Source organism: Phaethon lepturus, unplaced genomic scaffold (genome assembly GCF_000687285.1).
Source record: "Phaethon lepturus isolate BGI_N335 unplaced genomic scaffold, ASM68728v1 scaffold1495, whole genome shotgun sequence".
In the NCBI taxonomy this organism is placed as follows: domain Eukaryota; kingdom Metazoa; phylum Chordata; class Aves; order Phaethontiformes; family Phaethontidae; genus Phaethon; species Phaethon lepturus.
In genome coordinates, this window is record NW_010538139.1 from 70,821 (window position 1) to 83,189 (window position 12,369).

General features: G+C 40.0%; 1 protein-coding gene across 1 annotated transcript in view; it reads left to right on the forward strand.

Annotated features, from left to right (window-relative positions):
• LOC104620449 (FERM, RhoGEF and pleckstrin domain-containing protein 1) overlaps positions 1–12,369 on the forward strand; it is a gene marked incomplete at its 5' end in the record, with an annotated part of 41,556 nt that overhangs the window by 2,845 nt on the left and 26,342 nt on the right. The window contains 5 exons of the mRNA XM_010286673.1: positions 1,884–1,926; positions 3,052–3,130; positions 5,552–5,649; positions 10,411–10,525; positions 11,699–11,846. Coding sequence (XP_010284975.1) covers positions 1,884–1,926; positions 3,052–3,130; positions 5,552–5,649; positions 10,411–10,525; positions 11,699–11,846 — 483 coding nt within the window. The remainder of the gene's footprint in view (positions 1–1,883; positions 1,927–3,051; positions 3,131–5,551; positions 5,650–10,410; positions 10,526–11,698; positions 11,847–12,369) is intronic.

The window sequence follows — 12,369 nt, forward strand, 5'->3', positions numbered from 1 at the left end:
CTACACGTGTCCGATACATGCATTTCTAGTATCCAGCACTCTGGTCAAGTATGTTGTAACTTGCTTGTAGAGTGATTGAGAAAGTGGAGAAAGGAATGATGCACTTGTGTGCTCGTGCTGTATTATAAACTCCCTCTGGGGAGAGAGAGAGGAGTTTTTTTGTGTGTCAAGTCAAATACACTACTTCCATATTCTTGTAAACTGGCTTGTTTCATATTCGAGATTACTTCCCCCCCCCGCCCCCAAACTTGGCAAAGTCCCTGACCTTCAATACAGATTATGTACATGCCAACTTTCTGAAACAAAACAGTTTTACTGAAATGCCAAAAAGTGTCAGAACCAGTTCAACGTGTGATAAACACTGTGTTCCTATTCTTGGATAACCAAGTTTCTTTAGCCCTCTCCTCTGCCCCCTCCCCCCCCCCCAAAAAAAAAAAAAGGTTTTCACTCCCATCAGAAGTGAAAAAGACTTTCATAGGCTGAGAAACATGAAAAGAATTCCATTGAGAAACGTTAGTGAATGTGAAAGGGCAGGAATGTGAGGTCTTTGCTAACTGGAAGCGCTCATATTGGTAATGATGGAAATAGCAAACAGCATTGGAGCAGTTATAGCAGCAATACAGGCCTGCTCCTGCCTGGCTTCTCAGGTGATTTTCTAAAATAGGTATTTTGAGTATGTTTCAGTCTTTGCATAATCTAAAATTATTAAAGGTCAAAGGTATATTCATTTCAGTACATATTCTTTTTCCAGAGGAAGACTCGGTTAATTTGTTTTTGAATGGCTGTAACCTTTGTGATGGTTGTAGGATGTTCCTCCACAAATTCCAGGTGTCTCCAAGGGAGGCTCCGTGCAATTTAGTGAGATAACAAAATACAAATCTGGGGCGTAGTTAGTCACTGGCTGAGGACTGTGAGCTGTTGCACATCTCCAGGCCTTGCAAGTTATTTGGCTTTTATCTTCTGCATGATTGTCTCTTGGCTTTCTATAAAATTTTGCCCAGGCCCTTCAGAGTGAGACTGCAGAATGGGGGTTATAGGCACTGAAGACTGTTTTTTCCACACATTGCTTCTCTTTTGAAAGCTGAAGGAAAGACCCACACATCGTCCTGAAAAATGGGTTGTTAAAAAACAGATGAAAGTAAACTGTATGCAGAAGCTACACCGCCCCAATTAAGAAAGCTTATGCCTGAACTTCCCAGGTCTATAGAAAATAGAAAATGTTACACAGCTGTGAAGTAAGCTTCCAGCTGCCTCCGTTTGGCGCTGTCTGCCTCACGCCCTTGACCTGCAAGGACGCTCTCCCCCCTGTTGGTGGTGGTGAGGCTCCTTTATCTCACTGGAGCCAAGTCGGGGAGCTCCACATTTATGCCCAGGCCTCATGATGAGACTTCTGCTGCATCCCCAAAGCCTTCTTCTCATTGCTCCATTTGCCCAGCGCTCCCAGCTCAAAAGCAAGCACCAGCCTCTTAAGGATGCCTTTCTGGAGATGAATTCAGGTAGAGGACCACAATGACAGCCTGGGACATTTTCTGAACTCCTTATTTTGGTAGCTCTTTCCACAAAATGAATGGTTGCTGACCGAATGTGCTGTGATTGTTTGTATCTGAGACAACTGAGGAGATTTCCTCACTGTTTCCCAGCTCTCTGAATCTGTACTGCTTCAAAAGCTGTGCTGTGGTGACAGCCCGTTAACAGTGCTATTTCCTGAGCATCTTCCAGAGTTTTGGGGAGAAAACACACTACATATAATTAAGGAGAGCATGATGACTGCAGTGGAAAAAAATTATATAAGTAACTGCTAATCTATGTAATGAAATGAAAAATGCTCCTTTGTGAGCAGTAGTTTGTTCAGAAATGATAACACCACCTTCTTTTGTTTTCAGGTGTGGCTTGATCTTTTGAAGCCTGTTATGAAACAGATTAGAAGTAAGTACTTCCTTGCTATCATTTATTTTGTCAGCCTGAGAGTACTTGAATAAATGAGGACTCTATCAGTTGGGAGCTTTATCTTCTCAGCTTTCTTCACTGAATTTTGTTTGGATTGGTTTTTTATTTCTGGCCTGTCCTTAAAAGAGATACTGTGCGTGCTGTGAAATTATGTCACATGAACATATGAAGGGGCTGACCCAGTAGGAGACAGCACTTTAGGCAGTCATTAGAAGAAGCAGTGGTGGCAATGGAGGAAACAGCTTTGTAGAGGGAAAAAAAGCATGCAGTAAAAGAAGGATTAAAGGAAGCACACATTGCTGGAAGGTAACAGTAATTGGCATAACAGAAACAGAACAGGACTACGTTATGTCTGAGAAGGAGCTAGCAAATATGTTACAGCTGTCGGGGACCTTGCTGCAGAACTTGGAACTGTCTGAGACCAAGAGGACAAAACAGCTGGATTAGGGGCATCAGGGAAAGGTCTGGTCAGTGGCAGGAGCCAAAAAGAATTTGTAAATAGCCATCAGCTCTGGGAAGAGTAGAAGTGAGCAGGAAAGGTTTTGGTGATTATGTTTCTCTGTTAAATATCAGCAAAGTTCTTAATTTATTGATCTCTGCCATTGAGTTTAAGTTTCCCTAGGTGCCCTTCTGGTCATATTAGTTTGAGCGTATGCTCTGGCACCTCTTCCTGCCACGAGAGAGAGATGCATTGCTCCTTTTGTCACTGGTCATACTTGTAATGATCCGAAGAAATGTGCTGTTGTTAAAACAGAAATAGTAATTTGCTAGTGGACTTGAAAAGTAGAGTGTATTTTAGCTCCATCCTGTTCGAGGCAAGGAAAATAGACACACATAATGTATTTTATTGGATCAACTGATGTAATTACTAAAAACAGACTCTGTTTTGGCAGAGTATCCCTCCACCAAGTTACTGTTCTTTTTTATTGTGTGTAAATTTTATTGTGCAATTTCTAAATAACTAAGTACTAACAAAGGACGGGAGGTTAGCATGTATGTATGCATTGCAGGTTCCATGAATCATTCTCTGTACATCATTCTGCATAATAAAATTTGGCCAGCATGTTACTGATGTTCACCAACTTCCTTTGACACTTTCCCTAGGACCGAAGCACGTTGTTGTAAAATTTGTGGTAAAATTCTTCCCACCTGACCACGCTCAGCTGCAGGAGGAATTGACAAGGTTAGTAACTGCATGATTTTTTTAATTTTTTTTTAATTAAATTTGGTGGACAGAGAGGAGAACAAGGAATTTGATCTTGATTGATTGGGTGAGGATCGATGGCTGCCTCTTAGTATTAACTTGATGTTATTTTCCCCAACTGCTAATGCACCTGAAAAAATAGGCCCTAAGATTCTGTTGCAGTCTGTGCTGAGACGTTCTGCGAACGGGGCTTGGGGCCCTGGGAGAGCTTTGCTCACCCCAAGAGAAGGCCGTTCTGCAAGACTTCTTCAAGCCCCTTTGGCAGTGGTGTTGGAAGGGACCTGACTAAGACATGTGTTGGTGCCCTGGGGCGTTCTCGGCTGAGGGACACATGCGACTCTGTGTCCACATTTGGGAGAGGGTTGTTCTGCATGAATTGCCAAGTTGCAGCAGCTGGGGGACCATATTCATACAGCCAATGCAAAGGACAAAGGTTTGCATGGGTGGAAGTGTGACTTCAGAGATGGAGAAATGGAAATGAGAGGAAATAAAATGAAAAGTAAGAGGAAGGTATGGAAAGATACACATATGCAGAAAAAGTGCCTTAAAGGTGTGTGTATTTTGAGTGCATTTCAAAAACTTCATTTAGGCTCTGAATTTCACGCTGCATTGGCATGAAGAGTCATATTTCTTTGTGAGTAAATAGGTATATGAGAGACTTACTAAGGTTCTTGCTCATCACGAAGTCCTTCCTTTATGGTCAGAAACATGGTTTTGTTGCAGTATTTCTTCACAGGAATTTTCAACACTTTCTGATCTACTATATTACTATTTTTAATTACATTTTTCCATTCTGATTCAGTATTTTCACTACTAGTTTTTTTCTTCAGTCTTCCCACAAGATGAAGTCCTCTTTTAAAACAGCTTTTGTGTCCTTACGACCTGCTTTGTAAAGAACAAGTCCACCTTTGTGGTGTTCTGTATTTATCTCTGTCTTGTTTCATTTTGGTAATAGAGCAATGGAATAGAAGAAGAGAAATTATTGATATCTCCTGTTGGCCGGGAGAGAAAAATGTAGAAAAATGGGGTAGGAAGAAGGAATATTTACTTGAAAGACTGAGTAAAAATAATAAAGGGATGAATGAAAACTCACAACATGATGTTACTAATGAAACATTTCTGTTTCTGAATAGATATTCTGCATATCAGTTGCTTAGTATGTGAGCTGTAAATTGATTTTTGGTCATCTCTTTCTGCACCTGGAGATGTGTCTCTGAATCCTAATGACTTTTTTGGTTAGATTTTAAATGTGTATGCTAGGGAACACAGCAGCGTGTAGGATGTGAAAGCATATCTGCAGGCAACAGCTTCATCACGTGAAGAAGAAGAGAATATAACACTTCTGTGCTGTCATCTTCTACTAGGGTGAATTTTGTATGGGTAGGCAGAGGTCTGCAGGTTTCAAAAGATTATTTAGAGCTGCTGTGTTATTTCATCTACTGTGTATGTTTTCATACTCTTCAAATCAGATGTCCCTTTTCATTTAATTTACCTACATCTCATTCAGAAACTCACTGTTCAAATGAAAGCTTTTCACTGAACCTATTAAAATCTAGTCTTAACTAAAAACCATTGAGATCCTAGTATGAGTTCTCCAGAGAAACTGCAGTCTTTGGAAGGCTTGTAAGGTGTCTAACCAGTTCAGGTTTCGTACCAACCACAGGAGAAATGCTTACTGCTAGGTCGTTTATTTCTAGGGAAGAATTTGGTGCTGAGTAGAAATAAGCAATTTCAATTCCTGTTGAAGCTAGAAGAAATTTAAATGTTGAAATAATGTTGCGGACCTGTGATGTCTCTGCACTTAACTTTCTATGTAGAGTTGCCCTATGTGGCTGAGATGATTTGGAAGTGAATATGTTAAAAATGGCTGGTACATAGGTGGTGCAGGTAATGGGGCCACAAAAGCATCAGAGCTAGCTAGTGTTGTTCAATCAAGATCTTGCTCCTCGTTTCCAGGTGAGTGCCAAGGTGGAAGTTTAGAGTTCTTGTGTTCTACAAGAACTAACTGATAACTCTAAATCACTGGTTTATCTGGCATTTCTTCATAGTTACAAGCAGCTCCATTATCTAGTGCTGCTTGCTGTGCGGTTGCTGAGCTCTTAATAGCTGTCGCATTTGCTTCCACTGTCATATCGCTTCCAGATCTCATTGCTCTTGTTCCAAGGGAGGGAGGAATAGAGACCAAGAGAGCTATCTTGGTTCTGCAAAGTAGCCACCATGTAAAGACTCTAATGGCTGTAATACAGTATCTGTTATGTTTTATTTAGCCTCTAAACTTAGGAAATTCAGATCACTTCTGTAGATTCCAAAAAGTGAAAGGAACATGTAATCAAAACTTGAGTTGAAATATCTTCAATATTTCCCTCCCGCTTTGTCTAACTGCTCACTTTTGTTTTGCAGGTACCTATTTGCATTGCAAGTGAAGCAGGACCTGGCACAGGGAAGGCTAACCTGTAATGATACCAGCACTGCCCTCTTAATCTCACACATAGTACAGTGTAAGTTCCCTTTTTCCTTCTTTCCAGGAGGATAAACAGGATGACTGGTTGGACATGCTTTACTGGGTACCTGTTAGTAGCTGCTGTAGGGACAGTTTTAAGCTGTATGTAAAATTAATTCTGTTTATGTATAATGGCATTCAAATACACATAATTTACTCTTTCAAATAAAGAAGAGCTTCTGGACACTGGTTTTGCATTTTTAAAGCACTGCATTTGATAGTCTGCCTAGGATCATTTAAAAAGCAAACTTTGCATACAGTGGCAAACAGGTTCTTCTGAATTCCTGTTTTATTAGACTTTGTATCATGTCAGCAGAGCATTCAAATTCCTGGAGATCTGGACGCTGTCTAGAGAATGTAGTAAATAAACATGCTTAGAATGCCAGACTAAATCACAGTCCTAAGAGGAGACTGATAGGGAAGAAATGAACAACAACAGATTTTAAGCTTTTTTTTTTTTTTAATTGCAAAGTATGCACAATAAGACTGTTCAGTAGAGTCATATGTTAACTTTGTTCATCACTTCAAAGGCTCTTTTAGCTTCCAGATCGCTTGAAAGGCAGCGTATGTTTTCCATTTCAAGACTTCATAGATACTCATCTTGAGAATAACATTAGGAAAAACCACTTAGTAGCATGTATAATAGTCGTAATAGGCCATTGTTTTGAATGGTCATTCTGCAATTGAGTATTGCATTTTTCCACTGAAATGCTGTTACATGGAAACTGCAGTCAACAAAGACATTCAGAAGCTCTCTAGTGATGAACAGATAAATCTCATGATCCTTTTTTATAGTCTGCTTGAGTGTTAGGGCAGTTTCAAATCAGTTGCTGTTGGAAAGGCAGGTATGGTGTGCATGGTTGTCTTTGCCATGGTCATCATTGCCCAGTGTGACTGAGTAGCAATAAGAAGCTGTACAACAACCTCTGTGAAATTCTGTATTCTTCATACCATTTTAAAACTGAGTATTTTTGCACCACAGACTTGGAAAAAAAGTTAATAAAAAAATCCTTGGCTAGTGAGCTTTCTGTGTCTTTTAGTTTTTCCCATTACCGTGTCCAGCATGCCAGCTGTAGTTCTTTCCTCAGTTAAGCTAGTTCTAGCTTCCTTTCATCTCAGGAAAAAAAGTGTTATTGTTTGGGCGAAATTGAGCATCATTTGTTACACTGCATTCTAGGAGGGTTAGTCTTCCTACTGTGTCTGTGCACCGAAGAAGGATGTTGGTGAGAGGACACCCTAATGCATGTGTCTCTCTCCATTTGAGGTATTGCTTCACGATCATTCTCTCTTGAGCTCTTACACTTTATATGCATTATTTTCCTTATGATTTCTACTTAGATCCTATTTCATGTCTTACTCATCTCTTATCAAGTTCTTCACTGAACTGTCTACACCTCTGATGTCTGAACTACTCAGAGTGCAACTGCTAACTTGTTTTGCTAAAGCAGCAACATAAGAGGATATCTTCAGGAAGTTTTCTGTCAGGAATACAGGGTGTCTTCACCTTTACAAGCTGTCCCTTTCCCTTCTCCCCACAGTCAAAGTCAAATTTAATTCAGTGTTTTTTCAAAATTCCTCCATTATATACCTCGCCATTCCCCCTGACACACCTATACAGGCCAGCAAGAAGCATTCATTTCAAAGTGTGCAAAAATGGCAAATCACCACCACTGCTCTTATGCTGCTGAGATGCATTATACTGTTGGATTTCTTCAGTTGCTGGAAATGATCATGATGTATTTTTTAGATGAATCTTTCTAGTTCTTTGTCCCCTTCACCTGTGAGCTTGAGGTGCAGAGTGATTCTGAACTGCTATTTTAGGAATAAAGTAGTGCTCTCCGTATGGGGAGAGTAAGGTAAGATACTTCTGTACTAAAAAATTGAGTTTTTCCATTGTGTCAGAATGAGAGAGGTGAGAGATTCATCAGGCAGAAGTGAGACAGTATTCACAGAATCTGAACTGCCATTTTGGGCAGGGGGATGTTGTGCCTCATGGTGCACCTGCAGTGCTGCTTCCCCTCACCATCTCCTGACTGCAAGCTGGACCTTTTTTTTGGTGTTACAATTTTTCCCCTCTCCTTCTTTTGTGTAACAGCGTGTACTAGAAACCTCTGCTAGCAGTTTGTGTCTGTTCATTTATTTATCCATCTTATCTCGTGAAAATTTTCCTGTGAAAATTTTCTCTGGTAAGAGTCTATAGCTGTGTCTTACCCACAGTCTTCTGTATTTATTTTCCCTCTGGCTTACTATTCAGTAGCTAAAAAAATATTACATATTTGTCTGCAACAAAAACAAAACTAGACAGCTGATAAGACTAATGATATCAAAGTGGAAAGACTGAGAATGCAGGAGGTTAGGTATTGTATGTCTTACTGATGCTGTACCCACGAGCGGTTTCTATGGGGGATATCTGATTCCAGGAGGTCCTTATATTATGTATACAAGCTTATGTCAATGTTATAGACTGTTATTTATGTGAAATAATAATATTATAGCAAATAGGTTCCTGTTAAATTAGCATTTATATTACAAAGTTAAATTTGTATTTGAAACATTCTATTTAAAAATATCTTAAAAGCATTGTAGAAAGTGTTAGAAGTGAGAGGACACTTCAATACGGCAAATGATGCAGTAAAGTGAGTGTGTGAAGTAAGAAGATGGACTGATTCAAAGAAAAGAGCAGAAATACAAAGCATTGGACATATCAGAAGTGCTAATGCAAACAGAATACAGTGTGGTGTAATGCACTTGCAAAAGAAAAGGGAGCATCAGTGGAAATCAATCTTTGGCTAAAATACATGAGAAGATTTTTAAAGAAGAGTTAGATGTGAGGCTGACAATATTCAAAATATAACTCCCTCTCATTCTAGAGGGAGTGCTACTAGAAAGTCATTTAAGGTAAAAAAGGAGGGCTAAGAAGACAAGGAAAAGCTGTTGAGTATGAGATCAGAGAGAACAAATTCAGAATTAACTTGAAAGCCAGGAGGACAATTTTGATAATGAATTTGCAGTTGACAAATGCAGACAACAGTATAGAAATCATGTAGAGGTGAAATAAGAGTCTTCTGTACTCTTGGCCCTGAAGAAAGCCCTACAGAAGGTGGTTCGAGTCCATTTGTGTACAAGGACGTACAAGGGTACTAATTGCACTTTAAAGAATCAAGGCCTGTGTTTTATTTGATGTATTGCAAACCTAGGTGGGCTTATAGCTTTATTAAAGGAGAGAAACTTGCCTTTCATTTGAATTAGGTTTAAAAACAGACCCTAAAGATTTGTGACGCTGGGGCAAAGAAAACGAGTGAGGGAGCTGTTTCTGAGATGGAGACAAAAGGGACATGTTACAAAGAAGAATTCTGAAAGATTCTGTAGTATTTCTGCTGTCCTAAGGAATGATTCAGAGCAGACGGGATGAGGGAAGGGGTGGAAATCAGACTGCCTCAGTTATCAACTCTTTTCCACCTTTGACCTCCGAAGTATAAAAAGTCATGGTATGGCTGTAGGCAGTTTGGGTTGAAAGGTTACTGCTTTGTCATTCATAGATGCTTTGGTCTTCATCTTCCCTACGCAAGGTTATTGCTCCCCCTCCGCATTTGCAGGTACATCTGATCTCAGGCAAACTTTTGTCAGAAATCACCTGCAGTGTTTTAAACATCATCTGAAACCCTTCTTTTTTTCTAAACCAGCTTATTTTGGACAGAACTGGATTAAGGGATCATTTACATGAGCAGAACTGAGGTGTGGATGAGGCAAGGATATGAGCTTGGGTCTGTGACATTCTAGGTCAACTGTGCAACAACATGTCTGACTATAACCTGGATTTAACTTGAGGGCACTGCATTTTAATTTCACTGACATGATTAAGGTAGCAACCTTCATTGTAGCATTGTTGCTGCAACCTATTCCAGCAGACTTGCAGGTAGAGGCTGCTATGCTGTTCAATGAAAAAGCTGACAGCAAGATTTTCAGAGTCATTCCAAGAAGAGCAGGCAACAAGATAGTAATCTGGCACCCACACATAGCTTATCCATTCCCCTCCGTCCCCCCCCCCCGCCCCCGGAAGAAAAAAAAGGGAAATCTCACTGAATGGGCTGCAAAATGGAAGGTGGGTGTGACATACTGTTGCACACACGGTATTGAATAACTGCAGCAGATGGGAGCGACTTTGAGGAGGAGGGAGACAAAATGTGTCTCAAACTGCTGCAAAATTAGAGGAAGACAAATGTTTCACAACCTCACAAGGTGGAATACATGCCTGCATTCAAACAAGCAAACAAAACCATCTCTCTTCAGATTTCCCCCAGAAGATTATGGTGTGGGACATTGTCCTGGGGAGTGTGCTTGACTGCTCCAGGGAAAGGCACCTGAGCACCACCATGTGTGTGAGAGATGGATGAGAGCTGCTGAATTAGCGCTGTCCTCCCTGTCACCTTCTCCCCCTTATCCCACACTCATGTCAAGGGAGCACTGTGATGGCTTCATTTGTTCAGTTGACATCCAATAGCTGCTAACTTGGTTGTGGTGGATGGGAGGAATCCCACCACTTACCACAAATCAGATACTAACACAGAGGAGAAGGGAGGAAGAAGGACGGTGTGGAAGATAATGTAGTGGGAATCTGAATCATAAAACCATGACACAGCTTGCAAGAAACTATGCTTGCTTCTCTGCTCTCTTCCCAGCTGTCTGCACCTTTTGGATGGCCCCAAAATTTCAGATTTAATGCGATGTTTTAATAAACTTTTCTTAAAATTCTCCATAGCTGAGATTGGAGATTTTGATGAAACCGTAGATCGTGAACACTTAGCGAAGAACAAGTATATACCTCAGCAAGAAGCACTAGAAGACAAAATCATGGAATTTCACCGTAGTCACATGTAAGACTTTTCTGTTCTTGTTATTGGCTGCCTTTTCCTTTAGAGTAACTAACTGTAAATATGTGCTAGATCATAAGTACAAAAGAGATTGGGAACTCTTGAGTTTCTCAAAGGTTACTTCTCAGATAATATTCAGTGAATTTCCTGAAGGTTACTCCTGCCTTTCTCCTGCGATTGTAACAAGATGTTTAAAGAGGAACTGATTTTGATATTTCTTCATGCATGCCATTATTTTACAGTCTATTTCATACAAAATGCTTCACTGCTGATTTTGTGCATGCAGTTATGATTGCAAATGATGACTGATCAATCAGGCACTTCTGACAGCAGTCTTTTGATTTCAAGGACATTGAATGTTGCTTTTTCACCTTTCCATGCTGTATTTAGAGATGGGTGAAGAAGGGGTTTAGTGATAGTTTTGGGAAAAGCACAAAGAGCTTGCAGAACTAGAGCTTTGGGGAAGTAGGATTCAAGATGATGATGCAAATTGGTATCCTAAGGCTTGGAGAAAAGAGTAGTAATAAGAAGATGGTTAAAAGAATTACAAATAAGGCATAGAAAGGTATTTTTTTTCTGTTGAGAACACTTCAAAACTTGAACAATTTAATTTTGAGCCACATTGAATTAGATATGAATGGTAGGGACTTCTGTAGCAGTAATAATTAAAACTTCTGCATAGTTTTGTCATTACTTTAGTACTTATGGGTTCCCAACATTTAAGTTAATGTTTTCACATCTTCTGTTTTACTTCATTTTGGTATTGCGTTCACTTTTACAATGAACAACATCCTTACACACTTCTGTTTGATTTTTTTTTTTTTTTTTTTTTAAGGAATATAGCATGTTTTTCCAAGGGAAAATACAAAGAGTGGCAGTGAATTCTGTTAAAGTTAATGGTTCAAAATCTAGCTGTATCAGGTGTCTCAGAATTGGAGCGATTAAAATTTTTAATAGACTCTAAAATCTGTGGATTCTGTGTTACTGGTTTAGACTAAGATAAAGTTGTTGTTCTAGCAGATACGAATCTGAGGACATAGAAAAACCATACAGATATTATACCTCTGACAGGTTTCAGTCTCTTTGACGAAATGTTTCTTTGTTCTCTGAAGGACCTGTTCATCTCTGTTAAAAGGTGTGAAGAATTTGTGCATCTTCTCTGTTTTCTTTCTCCAGGGGACAGACACCAGCAGAGTCTGACTTCCAGCTTTTAGAGATTGCTCGTCGGCTGGAGATGTATGGAATACGCTTGCATCCAGCCAAAGACAGGGAAGGGACAAAAATCAACCTGGCTGTTGCCAACACAGGCATTCTGGTGTTTCAGGTTAGGACATGACTTTGTACTTTATAGAGCAGAGAGATTTCTTACAGCGATAAGATTTCAGGACCTCAACCATGTCTAAAAGAATTTGCTTGGAAAAATTAATCAACTTCCAAATTTTTTCTGACAATGACCTTGAACCTTTTATAGCTGCATTAGGCCCTTCACTTCCAGGGACTCTTACCTTGTTTGCATGCACAGGGTAGAACTCCCACCTGCAGCCACAATGTGCTGTTCCAGATGCAAACTGATCCACAGCTCACAATTTGCAAGTTGGTCATGCTGACACCTCCTACATAGAGGAGCAGGTAGGTCTTGCAGGCATGGTGTATAATAAAAGGGTGTGAAGCAGGGACAAATAAAACAACAGACAGCTGGAGTACACGGAGGATGTACTCATCCTACAAGGATGTAGGAAGTGAATGTAAGCTCTTCGTAGCCTTACTTTGTCAGAGTTTTTACAATTTTCTTGACCAGCCTTGGCCATTATACCTTTGCTGGATCCATGAATCTTACTTCTTTCCCT